Here is a 15,430-nt window from a genome sequence, read left to right on the forward strand (position 1 = left end):
CTCGCCGTTCCTAATTTTCGTTACATACACCTTGCTGGTGCCCTTCCCTGAAGACGGGTGTGCGGCTCGGACCTCAGGCGCTGGGGCCGGGGTGATTATTTTGTTCTGGGTGGTGTACACATGTGTTGGTGTTCCGTGTCCTTTCTAGTGGATTATACGCCATTCTCACTCATCTTATCTCTCCAGTCATAGCCCACTAGATACTGGGGGTGTTCTGGTTTTTGTGTGGGGCAATCACCTAGTTCTTTTCTCTGCTTACGGGTGTGGGGTGGCTGAGAGTGGCGCCACCACCACCTCTACTGCATGCACTTGATCTTCTACTGGGCACGCAGCTCTGGACATACTCCTCTAGCGATGCTCCTGGTATATTACATGGCTCAGCTGTGTCGTGACATTGTCGTGACGCTGCTCTGCAGGTGAGATTGTACCGGCTGGTGACTCTGTCGGCTAGGCACTGGTTCGCGTTTTTTGGTGGAGTGTTAGGTGGTGTTTTGTGTTTTGCTTGGTCACTTGGCGTGCGTCGTATCGTGATCTATCTTTGTCCGTGTATCGTGTTCTTAGGTTGTGGGGCGCAACCCCGAATTTCGGTGCCTTTTGTTTTGTCTTTCGGCGCCTGGGTCTTTTTCTCGATATCTGGACTCCTTCGTTGCCTCAGTCCATGCTGTCTGTATACTCCTTCATTGACTCGGTTTCTGATCTCTGGGCACTCCTTCATTGCCTGTCTTTGGTGCCTGGCTTGCACCCTTATATCCATGGAGTCCCTCTGTGTGTATATGCGATCAACCACAACACAGGATGTGGTTGGTCGTGTATATTATGTTACCGACTGCTTCTTAGATCTTTATCGTTCGTCATATTCATTGTCCTCTCTTATCCCTAGCTGCTGGTGCTTGGACCATTATTGGTGTCTTTTTCATTGCCTCTTCCCATTTACCTACCTCTATGCTACACATGGTTGTGTATCTTGGTCGGTGCTTATTGGCTCTGCTGTTGTTCGGTGCTGGGTTGGCCTCGGTACATGTTCAGTTCCCTGATTTTGGCTTGCCCCAGTGTTCAGTTATGGACCTGAGTTCTTTCAATTTTTCCTTGTACATCCCTGCCAGCTTCTGTGTTGCAATGTCTGTGGGTGGTTGTAAACTTCCGATCAACCACTCCTGCCTTTGGCTCCTTTTCTTTGGGACAGGAGGAGCTAGGATTACGGTCCTGGCTACGGCTTTTCTTTGTGTTCCCTTTCAAGAATGTACATTTTTGTTTTCCTGCGGTACACGTCCTGAGTAGTTCTCCTCATGTATACCTCGGAGATGCGTGCGTCGTTCTTCCCTGTTGGAGCTGGTTGTGCTGCTCCTGTGGGTTGCGGGGGCACTTTTTTTCACTTTGCCTCTCACACTTTGGTTCGTGGTGTTTGTTTTCCTTGTTGGCCTCTGCCTGGGCCCTGGCTCTTCTGTTTTCAGCCTTGTTGGTCCTTCAGGGGTCCTTGGGGGGGGGGGTTTCCTCCTGGACGGGGTTCCTAGTTCCCTAGTGGTCATTCTTTCTGGATCTTTGCCAGCCTTGGTTGGGGACGCTGCTTTGTTTGGTTTCCGTTCCTGAGGGTCTTCACGCGGCTCCAGCCCTCTTTGCGAATCGGTCCATCCCTGCCCATGGCTAGTTCGTTTTTCCCCTCGAGTCTTCGCATCTGGGGTTTTTGTTTCGTGTTTTCTCGTCACGTGTGTGGGCACTGGTGGCTTCGTTGTTGGTCTCCCACCTGTGTGCTTCATCTAGGCGGCAGTGTACTCGCCTAATTGTGCTTGCGGGGGTTAAGCTTTGGCTCTGTGGTCCCGCCTCTCAACTGTCAATCAACTGGTGTACAGATTCCTGAGCCTACTGGGCTCTATCATATCTACATTTGAAACTGTGTATGGAGTCAGCCTCCACCACATCACTTCCTAGTGCATTCCATTTATTAACTACTCTGACACTGAAAAAAAAGTGTGTGGTTTCCTGGCAGTCCTTCCGGTTTTCCTATCACTGCGAAGGGTGCTTCGGTCTCTGATAGGGTTGTCTTGTTTTTCCTTTCGGGGTTGTTCCAGGACCGTCATCTGGTGCAGTATACTGTCGCCTCGTATCGGGTAGTGCTGGCGGGGCCGCTCTAACTTGCGTTTGGTGTTGCTGTTCCTTCTGCTACTTTCCGCTTGCTCTCTAGTGCGTTGTTTCACCTCCGGCCTCATGTGCTCCCGGTGCCATCCTCGTCGTTGGCCTGGGTTGTCTATTTTCTTTCTTCTCCTCTGTTTGTTGTGACCCCTTCTGTTCTGTTTTTTTTTTTCGCGTCTCCTTTTCCTGTTGGCGTTGGCGTCCTCTGGGGGTCGGGGAGTTTCTGGCTTTTCTCTGGCGCCCGTGTTTTTCTGCTCGTTTAGTCCTAGTGGTAGTTTTTGTTTTTTCGGATGATGTTTGGATCTGCGGTTTTTCGGAGGGGTCCTTGGGTTACTGCTTGGTTGGTCAGGTCGGGGGTGCTTCGTGTGTTGTGTTTGTTTGCGGCTCTTCGCCGTTCTCTGTGCGTCTTGGCCTATGGGGCCATGGGCGCTTTTTAGTTTGCCCGGGTTCCCTTCCTTCCTTCCTTCCTGTTCTGGGGTCTTGTGGGTCATCTGCAGGGTTCTTTGGTTTGATCTGTGGTCTTGTTTGTGGGTTAGGGCGTGTGGTGTCCGCATCCCGATTTCTTCTCTCTTTTCCTTATCTTTGGTGAGGTTGCTCAGGGGAGCCAACAGGACTCCTCCCAAAAAACCAGCGTTGAATGTAATGAAATGCCATTTTCTGGGTGAGTCCCGGAGACTACCTGGCATCCCTCCCTCTCTCCGGTCGGTGGTGTTTTTTGCGTATTTTGACATCGGAATAACAACTGCTGGTTGGATCGCTGGTGCGGGGTATCTGGGGCTCCCCTTTTCCCCTCCCGGGGAGGGGGGTTGCATAGATAGTGGCGTGGCGACGTGATGACGACGTCATGCTAGTTTACTAATTTTGTTTGGGGGGTTCTGTCAACTCATTCAGCAGCAATATTTTCACCAGAATAGAGGTTTGTTTTATGGTGCCTACCTTTCTGGGTGCCTGTCCCGGTCGATGGCAGACACAGATTGCTCTCAACCACATGGGGGTTTCTATAGGCCATTGCTCCTCGTGCTCTCTGAGTGGGCCAGGTTCTGGCTCGTGGTCCCCGGTAAGCAAGAACTCCAAGCACAATGACTGATGCCAGAAAGTTATACATATCCATTCAGCCTGGATAGCTCCGGAGAGCCTCCGTACCTCACCCAGAAAATGGCGTTTCGTTACATTTAAGGCTGGTTTTTTAAACCTACCCATATCATTGTCAGAATCATCATCAGTTTCTATCAATTTCTTCTGAATTTCATTGTCGCAAATATAAAATTGTATTCGCGGTAACTCCTACCCCACGGGGCCGCTGGTGTAAGCATTGCCCAGTGCCTTCTCGCTTAGTGTCCATGAATTGCTAAACTTCCTTGCCACATCACTGCCAAAGTAACTTGATGCAATTTTTTTTTTACTTTCCCATGATCAGGGAATGCACTTTTGTTATGCACAGCATGAGATTGTCATATTTAACTAACAAGCAGTGCATGGGTAAGCAAATTTTTGTTTATCCATTTCAGATGAGGTGATGGAAAATGTCATCTCCAAGATTGGAGCACAAAGGGAATTCACTGTTATCTTCACTGGTCTAAAACCTTCTGTGGTGAGTTGTAAACAACACAAGTTTATTTAAAATATTAGCTTATCACTACTGTATATGCATGCATAGTCTTCCAAAGCAGATGTACACTACTGAGATATTAGCAATGTCAAGTAAAGCAAATATATATGTTTTTATATCTTAAGGTTTGTTTAAACTATATTCTGTTCATATTTAGAACGTGTACATCTCGCAATCATGCAATACAGCATGTAAGTTACCATTCATTCATCAGTTTCCCACATGTGGAGAAGCATTCACCCAGAGAAAAAAATAATATTGTAGTTTTTATATTAAAAATATAACTATTACTAGTCTGTTGCATATCTCATTCACTCGATGTAGAATACAGGATAAAGAACTACCACCACACTTGAGTAGTCGTCCATAGTAGCCCCCCTCACCGCTCCATAAGACCAAGGGTACAATGCCCCGTATGATTAACATACAGAACAAATTCATTCTCTTACGTTGGCCAAACCACACACTAGAAAGTGAAGGGACGACGAAGTTTCGGTCCGTCCTGGACCATTCTAGAGTCGATTGTTACGAGCTTCTCTTATTCTCATTGTCTTACTACGAGCTGCTGTCACCCTGCCTCGCGTGTATTGTGTTCAGATTCATACCATATTAGTCGTGTTGAGTTGACACTTCCCAACACTCGCCCTCTCCTCATATTTATTCCCCCCCCCCTCGACCTTTCCCTGCTCCTGGTATTCTCACCTTTACTACAGTACACACTTTACTAGTTGACTGGTATTCATTTAACGTGCTGTAAACCATGTTGTAACATGCTGCTTAAACCATGTTGTAAATGATGTAACATGCTGTAAACCGTGTTGGAACATGCTGTAAACCGTGTTGGAACATGCTGTAAACCGTGTTGGAACATGCTGTAAACCATGTTGGAACATGCTGTAAACCATGTTGGAACATGCTGTAAACCATGTTGGAACATGTTGTAAACCCATGCTTAAAATGCTGTATACTCTCTTCAATCTTGGAGTGATTTCAACTATTGCTCACCACATCTACGATATTTTTGTTCCATAGTCGATTCCCTTACCCCCCCCCCCCCCACCCACCCACCCAACATAACGAAAGCCCCTACCCCAAGCCCTCCCTGCCCCCACTCAAATACTCAGCCAAATCTCCCTCCCCCACACTCAATCCCCACCCTTCTACCCCTCCCCTCCTCCTGCCATATCCCCCCTCCCCCCTTTCCCTTCCTGCTCTCCCTCCCCTTTCATCCCATACCCTCCCTGTCCCTCCCCCTTCACTTGACCCCCCACCCCTCATCCCAGTATCCTCTGAGACCCTGTTATCCACCTCACAAATCCTCACACCCATGGAACGGCTTTCCCCACCAGCAGAACACTCGCCAAGGAGGCGATTTGAGAAGGGACAGAAGAAAGTGAACCTCAAGGCAATGTATACTAACATAGATGGAATTACAAATAAAGCAAATGAACTTGGAGAATGGGTACTAGAGGAAAACCTAGGCATAATACCTCTCACAGAAACAAAGCTAACGAAAACCATAACAAATGCAGTGTTCCCACAGGACTATTATGTTATGAGGAAAGAGAGAGAAGGAAGAGGTGGTGGTGGTGTAGCTCTTCTGGTAAGAAAAGGCTGGGATTTTGAGGAGATGGTTATTCAGGGCCGTGAAGGTTTCATTGACTACATAACAGGTACCATAACAACTGGAGGGCAAAAAATTATAGTCGTAGTCATATATAATCCACCACCAAATGACAGAAGACCCAGACAGGAATATGATAGAAACATCATGGCCACCATTAACATAATAGCGAGAGCAGCTTCTGTTACTAGCAGGAATGGATCTGGACTAATTATGGGAGACTTCAACCACGGGAAGATAGATTGGGAGAACAGAGACCCGCATGGAGGACCAGAAACATGGAGAGCTAAGCTGCTGGACGTGGCAACAAACTTTCTAAGCCAGCACATCAAGGAACCAACAAGAATGAGAGAAGATGAACCAGTAATGCTTGATTTGATATTTACCCTAAATGAATGGGATATAAGGGAAGTTAAGATGGAAGCACCCTTGGGAATGAGTGATCACAGTGTATTGAACTTTGAGTACTTGGTAGAGCTAGGAATTATCTCCCCCAAAAAAGAACTAGGAAACAAAAGGCTGGCATACCGAAAGGGAAGTTATGAGATGAGAAGTTTCCTAAGGGAAATACCTTGGGACACAGACCTCAGAGCTAAGTCTGTACAAGATATGATGGACTATGTCACCCAAAAGTGTCAGGAGGCAGTAAACAGGTTAATCCCCACCCAAAGGGAAAAATCCGAGAAGCAACAGAAGAATCCATGGTATAATAGGGCATGTATGGAAGCAAAGAAACTGAACAAAAGGGCGTGGAGGAACTTCCGGAATAACAGAACACCAGAAAGCAGAGAGAGATACCAGAGAACCAGGAATGAGTATGTCAGGGTGAGAAGAGAAGCAGAGACAAGTTATGAAAATGATATAGCAAACAAAGCCAAGACCGAACCATAGCTACTCCACAGTCACATCAGAAGGAAAACAGTGAAAGAACAAGTAGTGAAACTTAAAACAGGCGAGGACAGGTATACAGAGAATGACAGAGGTGTGTGAAGAACTCAACAAGAGGTTCCAGGAGGTCTTCACAATAGAACAAAGTGAGATCACTGTGCTAGGAGAAAGGGTAGTAAACCAGGGGGGCTTGGAAGGGTTCGAAATTACGAGAGAGGAGGTCAAGAGACACCTGCTGGACCTGGATGTTAGAAAGGCTGTTGGTCCAAACGGAATCACGCCATGGGTACTGAAAGAGTGTGCAGAGGCATTTTGCTTGCCACTCTCCACAGTGTATAGTAGGTCACTGGAGACGGGAGACCTACCAGAAATATGGAAGACGGCGAATGTGGTCCCAATATACAAAAAGGGCGACAGGCAAGAGGCACTGAACTACAGTTCAGTGTACTTGACTTGAATACAGTGCAAGGTGATGGAGAAGATCGTGAGAAAAAATCTGGTAACACATCTGGAGAGAAGGGACTTCGTGACAAATCACCAACATGGGTTCAGAGAGGGTAAATCTTGCCTGACTGGCTTAATAGAATTCTACGACCAGGTGACAAAGATTAAGCAAGAAAGAGAGGGCTGGGCAGACTGCATTTTCTTGGATTGTCGGAAAGCCTTTGACACAGTACCGCATAAGAGGCTGGTACATAAGCTGGAGAGACAGGCAGGTGTAGCTGGTAAGGTGCTCTGGTGGATAAGGGAGTACCTAAGCAACAGGAAGCAGAGTTACGGTTAGGGGTGAGACCTCAGATTGGCGTGAAGTCACAAGTGGAGTCCCACAGGGCTCTACTCGGTCCTATCTTGTTTCTGATACTGTATATGTAAATGATCTCCCGGAGGGTATAGATTCATTTCTCTCGATGTTTGCAGACGATGTCAAAATTATGAGACGTATTAAGACAGGAGGACTGCTTGAGGCTTCAAGAGGACCTAGACAAGCTAAAGGAATGGTCAAACAAATGGTTGTTGGAGTTTAACCCAAGCAAATGTAATGTAATGAAGATAGGTGTAGGGAGTAGGAGGCCAGATACAAGGTATCATCTGGGAGATGAAATTCTTCAAGAGTCAGAGAAAGAAAAAGACTTGGGGGTTGATATATCACACCAGACCTGTCTCCTGCAGCCCATATCAAGAGGATAACATCAGCGGCATATGCTAGGCTGGCCAACATAATAACGGCATTCAGAAACTTGTGTAAGGAATCATTCAGAACTTTGTATACCACATATGTCAGGCCAATCCTGGAGTATGCAGCCCCAGCATGGAGTCCATATCTAGTCAAGGATAAGACTAAACTGGAAAAGGTTCAAAGGTTTGCCACCACACTAGTACCCGAGCTGAGAGGTATGAGCTACGAGGAGAGACTACGGGAATTAAACCTCGCTTCGCTGGAAGACAGAAGAGTTAGGGGGGGACATCATCACCACATTCAAGATTCTCAAGGGAATTGATAGGGTTACCTTACCTTGAGGTTACCTTGAGGTGCTTCCGGGGCTCAGCGTCCCCGCGGCCTGGTCGTCGACCAGGCCTCCTGATTGCTGGTCGGGTAGTGCTTTATCTCTTTTTCATCTCTTCTGCTGTTCGGTCCACCCCTAGATAAAATTTCCTTCTTTGAACATCCAAAAATTATTATGGCCTTACTTCTGACTTGCATCTTACTTACGAATCTTACTTACGAATCTTACTTACGAATCTTACTTACGAATCTTACGACTTACTGATATAAGTTGCAAGATGATGCCTGGTTGCTGGTCGTGTTGCTTTAGGGTAGATAAAGACAGGCTATTTAACACAAGTGGCACACGCACTAAGGGGCACATAGGTGGTAACTGAGTGCCCGTTGAGCCACAGAGATATTAGAAAGAACTTTTTTTAGTGTCAGAGTGGTTGACAAATGGAATGCATTAGGAAGAGATGTGGTGGAGGCTGACTCCATACACAGTCCAAGGAACCTTGAGGGTTAACAGGGGCAGGCGATGAGTCACAATAACGTGGCTGAAGTATGTTGACGAGACCACACACTCAAAGGTGAAGGGACGACGACGTCTCGGTCTGTCCTGGACCATTCTCAAGTCGATTGTGATGAGGGAGGGTAATGCAGGCGGGTTAACATGGAGTTAGGCAAGGAGATGCAACGAGAAACTTCATTGGCAACTCAAATAGAGGAGGCTAATAAAGAACTAGAAATATGTAAAGAAGAAATAAGAAATAAGAGACATATGCCCAAGTTGTAAAAGAGAGAGAGAGAGAATTAAGGTAGTGTGTTTGGAAGTCAAAACCAGAAATGACCAACAAGAAGCAGAAATTCGGCAAGCAATTAGGAAAGAACTGGTTACCAACAGTAAACTAGTACAAAACACTGCAGACAGAAGTCCATAATAATTTTTGTATGTTTAGAGAAGGAAATTTTATCTAGGGTGGACTGAGCACCAGAAGAGATGAAAATCATTGAGGAAATAGTAGGTTTAGGAGAAGGCTCAAAGGAAAATGTCGGTGATTTTAGAAGAATAGGAAAATATGAGAAAGACGAGAACTGCCCCTTAAGGGTGATGTTTACTGGAGTGAAAAACATGATGGAAGTGCTTAGAAATGCCAGGAAATTGCAGTGATGTGGATGACAAACTTTGGTCAATAAGACAAGACCTCTCAAAGGAAGACAGAAAAGCTGAAAATGAATCTAATTGAAGCAAACCGTCTAAATAGGGGATAGAAATGAAGAAGAGAGAACTTCTTTTTCTACGAAGTGACAGGGACGGGAAAGCTTGTGAAATGGTACATAAAAAAAAGGCAACAAAATCATTAATGGAAGGGGGAATAAAGAGCAAAGGGAAAGGGAACATGTTCCTGAAAATAGTATACACCAACATAGATGGAGTGAGGTCAAAAACTTTGGAGTTGCAAGATATAATTCAACTTAAGGTCCTAGATATTGTCGCATTATCAGAGACGAAACTCAAAGGAAATATATTAAATGAAGTCGTATTCCCAAGGGGCTACTCAGTTTGAAGACGTGACAGGAAAACCAGGAAGGGGAAGGAGTGGCTGTGCTGGTGAAAGAACACCTGAAGGTAAGAGAGTTAATATTTGAAAACCCTCGAGATATTGACATAATGGCATTGCAGGTCTGGAATCGGGATGATAAGCTGATAATTTTAAATGCCTACAGTCCACCAGCAAGCAACACATGGACAAAGGAAGAACTGGATGACAAATGAGAGGGCCTCATAATGGTCATGAGAGATATTATTGTACAAGCAGATAAAGATAAATCACAACTATTGATACTTGGGGACTTTAACTTTAATTACTGGAATAAAGGTTGGATTTTTTAGGAGGGAATTTGAAAGGTTCCTGTAGGGATGAACCATGTTTTGATGGCTATGTTGGTTTATGGGCTGCTGCCAGCAACAGCCTTACAGATTAAGTTACCACAAAGAAAGCCTGGCTCTTGGCTACTCTGTAGGAGCAGAACTACTCTCAAAACTGGCCACTGGTGAACAGATAGGTGGAGTAAGTGAGAGAGAGTCAGGGTAGAGTATATCTAATAATGAGTGTTTTTCTTTACTATCAATTCTCAAAACTGTTTTATTGCCCCTTGCCCATATCCACACCAGTGTATTGATTGCATGCTCTAGTGAGGGCTATTGTCCAACATTTACTTAAACATGTTGTTGTTTCAGGAAGAGCACAGCGAGCAGTACGAGGAGAGGATTCGTGTTGCACGTTCACTGCAGGCCACCAGTGACAATGTTATGGGCTTTCACAATGCCTCTTGTTCCCTGGTTTACCTGCGCAACAGTACCGTCATAACTAGATACAATAAAACCGATAGGTGAGATTCACGTTTGTTTATCGTCTCTTAGTATTTTCTTCAGAGAGCAGTCATTGACACGTTGAAGAGTTCATACGGAGGTGGGCAAGGATTAATACTGACAGGGATTGAAGCAGGGAAGGGGCAACAAGATTTGTAGGTAGAGACGGGCTCGGATTGAGGTTACAACCAGCTTACGGCAGTCGTAACAAATTTAGTGTCTTGCCGTGCCTAATGAATTACGAGTGATGAGCAGGAATGGAGTTCGCATTCCTATGTAGTAATGAATTTTGTATTTGGAAATTTAAAGTTAGTGGCTCAGTAGTAAGTGGTTTTTCCCTGTGTTGTTGTATACTGTGGACTCGTGGTGGAACTGTAGAATCTTAGCCGGTCAACGGCTTAAGACCACGTGGCGTGGGATTCGGCTAGAGTAGTAGCTCTGGGGTCCCTTGGATTGAAGAAAGAATAAATCAGAATACGGGTAGGAGTAAGGGGTAAAGGACGGAGAGAGAGTTGATACACCCCCCACACCCCCTCGTGTTACAATGGTGGCAGCGGGGGGGGGGGGGGAGGATGTCAGTGGTGGGGAAGGGAAGAGATAAGCCTAACACTTGACCCAGTTAACCAGAGGGAGGGAGGGATGGGAGGGAGGAAGGAAGGGAGGGATGGGAGGAAGGAAGGGAGGGATGGGAGGGAGGGAGGGATGGGAGGGAGGGAGGGATGGGAGGGAGGGAGGGATGGGAGGGAGGGAGGGATGGGAGGGAGGGAGGGAGGGATGGGAGGGAGGGAGGGATGGGAGGGAGGGAGGGAGGGATGGGAGGGAGGGAGGGATGGGAGGGAGGGAGGGATGGGAGGGAGGGAGGGATGGGAGGGAGGGAGGGATGGGAGGGAGGGAGGGATGGGAGGGAGGGAGGGATGGGAGGGAGGGAGGGATGGGAGGGAGGGAGGGAGGGATGGGAGGGATGGGAGGGAGGGAGGGATGGGAGGGAGGGAGGGAGCTGGGAAGGAGGGAGGGATGGAGCATAATGGATGTTGAGGTGATGCAGAGACAGCGAGTGTGTGGGAAGTATGGGGAGGGGTCAGTGGTGGGGAAGGGAAGAGATAAGCCTAACACTTGACCCAGTTAACCAGATGTTTCTTAATGAAATTCTGGATGTACATCATATATATTTTTGCTTACAGATTTTGTTCAGTAATATTATTAGGATAAAAGTTATAAAATACTTGTTTCATGAATGCTTTATTAGATGGAGATTCTCCAGGCTGTCTCTGGCTGGCTGGCAGTCTGCTGAGCCATTTCCCAGAAGGGTCTTGGGGGGGGGGGGCAGAAAGTGAGGGTGTGGGGGTAGAGGTTCAGTGAGGGTGAGGGAGGGGATGAAAGAGGTAGCCAGCCTGCTCGCCATGTGAGGACCCTCTGATGCCAAGACAAACCCAATACTGACCTTTGGTAATATCGACCGCCAGACCGTTATGAGGCTCTAAATACCGGTCTCCCAAACCGGTCGTTATTACCGGCAGATCGGTATAAAAAAAGCCGTTAAATTGAGTGGATACTGTATACTTTTTATTTCGGAAGGGGCTCCGATCCCTTCGCTGTTGATGGGCTGCTGGAAGGGTGGCTTGCTCAGTTGGCTCGCGCTTGGGCCCGCAATTCATGGTCTTTTTCGTTGTCTTCTGGCCTCTGGTGGCATCGGGCGGCTCCTTCCCCTTTGGGGGGTTTGGGGCTGGCTGGGTGGGCTTGTTCCCCTGTGCTTTGTCATATTGTTTTGGTATGGTTGCGCTTGGATGTTGTCGATCCGCCCCATCCTTCCGGGGTTCCCGCCTGTTCCAATGCCGACACGGGGCTTTGTGGATCTGCGGTTCATCTGGACTTGTTCAGTCCGACTTCTGTTGGGGCTGGGTGCCTGGATGATGTCCCTGGACCTCCGGGTCACTTCTTAGGACATTTCTCTCCAGGGTTCTGGGACTGGCACAGTTGGTGGTGGGGCTTCAGGCTTGTCGCTTTTGTTGCCTTCCCTAGTTTGTATTTGGCACCTCGTATATTTACACATCTTTCCCGGGTCTTGGTGACCTGCGTCTGCTCAGGTTCTGGTTTCTGGCCTACCTCGACGACTGGCTGGTGTGGGCTCCCAGTTGGTCCGCTTGTCTGCTAGCTAGGGGTGTGGTTCTTTCCAGCTCGCCGGGTTTGGGTTTTGGTGAACTGGAGGATATTCCATCTGGTTCTGTCCCAGGTTCGGACCTGGCTGGGTCTAGTTTGGGACTCTCGGACTGCTTCTTGTCTCTGCCTGTAGAGGCGTTGCTGATGCTACTGTCCTGCCTTCGGGTGTTTGAGGGGTCCCGGGTCACTCGGCGGTTACTTGAGCGCTTGTGCGTGAGTCAGAACTTCGCCATGCTGGTCTACCCGCCGGGTTGGGTTTGGTTTGGTGTCTGTTTTGGTTCTTTCGAGGACGTCCCCTTCTGCCTCTCTCACAAACGTTGGGTTCGTCCTCCAAGGCCTTGTGTCGGTTGCTGCATCCTCGGCTTCCTCTTTGGGGTTTTCTGGGTTCAGTACCTTGGCGCACCAGGCCGGCCGGGGATGGAGTCCGTCCTTCCGTCAGGCTCATAGCACAGTTCGGGAGTTCGTGGCGGTCTGGTTTGCGCTTTGTAGGGTTTGGGTCACTCGGGGCTCCACCATCCAGCTCCATTCAGATTGTTCTCCGGTGGTTCATTGCCAGAACTACCGGGGTTCTCTTCGGTCTTTGCCTCTTTGGGGTTGGTCCCTTCGAGTGGCTCATCTGCTGGATTCTCGGCGTTTGGCTCTCCATGCGGTTCATGTCCGGGGAGTGTCAAATGTCCTGGCAGATGGCCTGTCTCGGTTTATTCCTCTGTTCCCGGTCTGAACGGTCGACGCCGACTCGTTTTGTTGGACGTACGGACTCCTGGACATGGACATCTTCGTGTTGGCATGGACTCGGCGTCTCCCATTCTATGTGGTGTCCTTCCCTGCCTGCGAGGTGTTCGCTGTGGATGCCTTTTGGCAGGACTGGTCGAGGTGGAGTTACCTGTTCCTTTGCCCCGCGGTCCAGCTGTTACTTTGGGTTCTGGCTCGGTTGGAGTCCTTCCCAGGAAGAGTTGTCCTCGTGGCCCCTTGCTGGCTGGCCCAGCCTTGTTTTCAGCCGCTGCTTGCTCGGTGTCTGAACCCGGGGCATTTCCCGCAGCTCCACCTCTTTCGGCAGGTCGAACCACTCCGGTACGTGGCTGGTTCGGCCTTCTCTGCTCTTTGCGTCAGATCTTTTTGACGCGGGTGTATCACCATCTCTATGGTGATCAGGTGGCTTCATTGATGGTGTCCCTCCTGCGAGCTTCGTCTTGGCGACAGTATGAAGTTTCCTGGCGTTCTTTTCGTAATTTTCTTGCTCTTCGTAGGTTGTCTTTTCTTTTGGATCGGGTTGTCTTGTCCTTTCTTGCTTTTTTCAGGACCGTCATTTGATGTTTATTCCTGTCGCCGTGTATCGTGTGGTGCTGGCGGAGCCGCTCCAGCGTGCGTTCAGGGTTGACGTCGCATCTGCCCCGTTCCGTACGCTTCTCGTGCTTCGTTTCACCTCCAGCTTGCTCATGCGCCACCTGAGCCATCCTGGTCCTTGGACAGGGTGCTCTCCTATCTTTCCTCTTCACAGTTTGTGGTGGCCCCTTCAGTTAAAGATTGTTTTTCCAAGGCCCTGTTTTTGTTGGCATTGGCCTTTGGGGGTCGGGTTGGGGAGCTTCATGCTCTTCTCCGGCGCAGGGGTTTCTGTTCTTTTGGCACTGGTGGTAAGTCTGTACATTTGCAGCCTTCTTCGTCTTTTCTGGGGAAGAACGAGACGGCTGCTTTCCGGAGGGGTCCTTGGGTTATTGATGGTTGATTCGGCCAGGGTGCATCATGTGTTGTGTCCGGTTGCGGCTCTTCACCGTTACTTGCGTGCCTCGGCTGTGGTGGCTGGGGATGCGCTTTGGGTTGATCCAGTTTCCCTCGTTCCCTGTTCCAGGGCTCGGGTCTCCCAGGTCGTCCGCAGGGTTGTTAAGTCTAGCCACCAGCCTGCGGTCTATCCTCGCGCCCGTGCCGTTCGAACGTTTGCAGCTTTGGCTGCTGTGTTTGGTAACATATCTTGGGCTCGTATTCGGGCGCAGAGATTTAGAGGTTGCCCGTTATTTTGTGAGAGTGTTTGCTCCTGGGCGTTCTTGTGTTGCTTTGGGTCGCAGGTTGCAGCCTGTTGTCTCGACTTTGCGCTGAGGAGTTTGTGGTGGCTGCCTCCTGGGTCAGCCTTCTCTTTTCCTTCTCTTTGGGTATGTAGCTCCAGGGAGCAATTTGGGCATCCCCCAGAAAACCTGCCTTGAATGTAATGAAATGAAATTTTCAGGGTGAGCCCTGAGGCTCCCTGGCAACCCTCCTTCCCACCGGTCGGCATTTTTTTCGCATTGGTTGAAGCTTAGCTTCTAGACTGGAGTGCTGTGCAGCCGGTGCGGTGATGTCCGGCCCCCCCCCCCTCCCCTCTCAGGGAGCGATGGGCTGTGCGGACAAGCGGCGTGGCAGTAGTGTGTTACGTTTGCTTGTTTCCTTGTTTCCTTGGGCTTGAAGGGAGTTATACCTCTCTGTTCGGTTTTGTTGTTAGTTTCTTATGTGGGGTTTTTGTTATGCCTACCTTTGTGGGTGCCTCACCCCGGTCGATGGCAGATAAGGAAACCCCCCAACCACAGGGGAGGTTTTCCAGGGCCACTGCTCCCTTAAATGGTCCAGGTCTCTGGGAGACTATTCATGACTCGACGCCTGGGACTTACAGGTGTCGCGCTACCTATAGGAGCACTGTGGCCAGCTACGGGGAGCACTGTGGCCAGCTACGGGGAGCACTGTGGCTAGCTACGGGGAGCACTGTGGCCAGCTACGGGGAGCACTGTGGCTAGCTACGGGGAGCACTGTGGCCAGCTACGGGGAGCACTGTGGCTAGCTACGGGGAGCACTGTGGCCAGCTACGGGGAGCACTGTGGCCAGCTACGGGAAGCACTGTGGCCAGCTACGGGGAGCACTGTGGCCAGCTACGGGGAGCACTGTGGCCAGCTACGGGGAGCACTGTGGCCAGCTACGGGGAGCACTGTGGCCAGCTACGGGGAGCACTGTGGCTAGCTACGGGGAGCACTGTGGCTAGCTACGGGGAGCACTGTGGCTAGCTACGGGGAGCACAGTGGCTAGCTACGGGGAGCACCGTGGCCAGCTACGGGGAGCACCGTGGCCAGCAACGGGGAGCACCGTGGCCAGCTACGGGGAGCACCGTGGCCAGCTACGGGGAGCACCGTGGCCAGCTACGGGGAG

General features: G+C 49.3%; 1 protein-coding gene across 1 annotated transcript in view; it reads left to right on the forward strand.

Moving 5' to 3' along the window:
- Nucleotides 1-15,430, forward strand: part of VhaAC45 (Vacuolar H[+] ATPase AC45 accessory subunit) — an 84,502-nt gene that overhangs the window by 24,412 nt on the left and 44,660 nt on the right. The window contains exons 5-6 of the mRNA XM_069314599.1: nt 3,636-3,718; nt 9,977-10,128. Coding sequence (XP_069170700.1) covers nt 3,636-3,718; nt 9,977-10,128 — 235 coding nt within the window. The remainder of the gene's footprint in view (nt 1-3,635; nt 3,719-9,976; nt 10,129-15,430) is intronic.

The sequence above is a fragment of the Procambarus clarkii genome, chromosome 79 (genome assembly GCF_040958095.1).
Source record: "Procambarus clarkii isolate CNS0578487 chromosome 79, FALCON_Pclarkii_2.0, whole genome shotgun sequence".
Taxonomy (NCBI): Eukaryota; Metazoa; Arthropoda; class Malacostraca; order Decapoda; family Cambaridae; genus Procambarus; species Procambarus clarkii.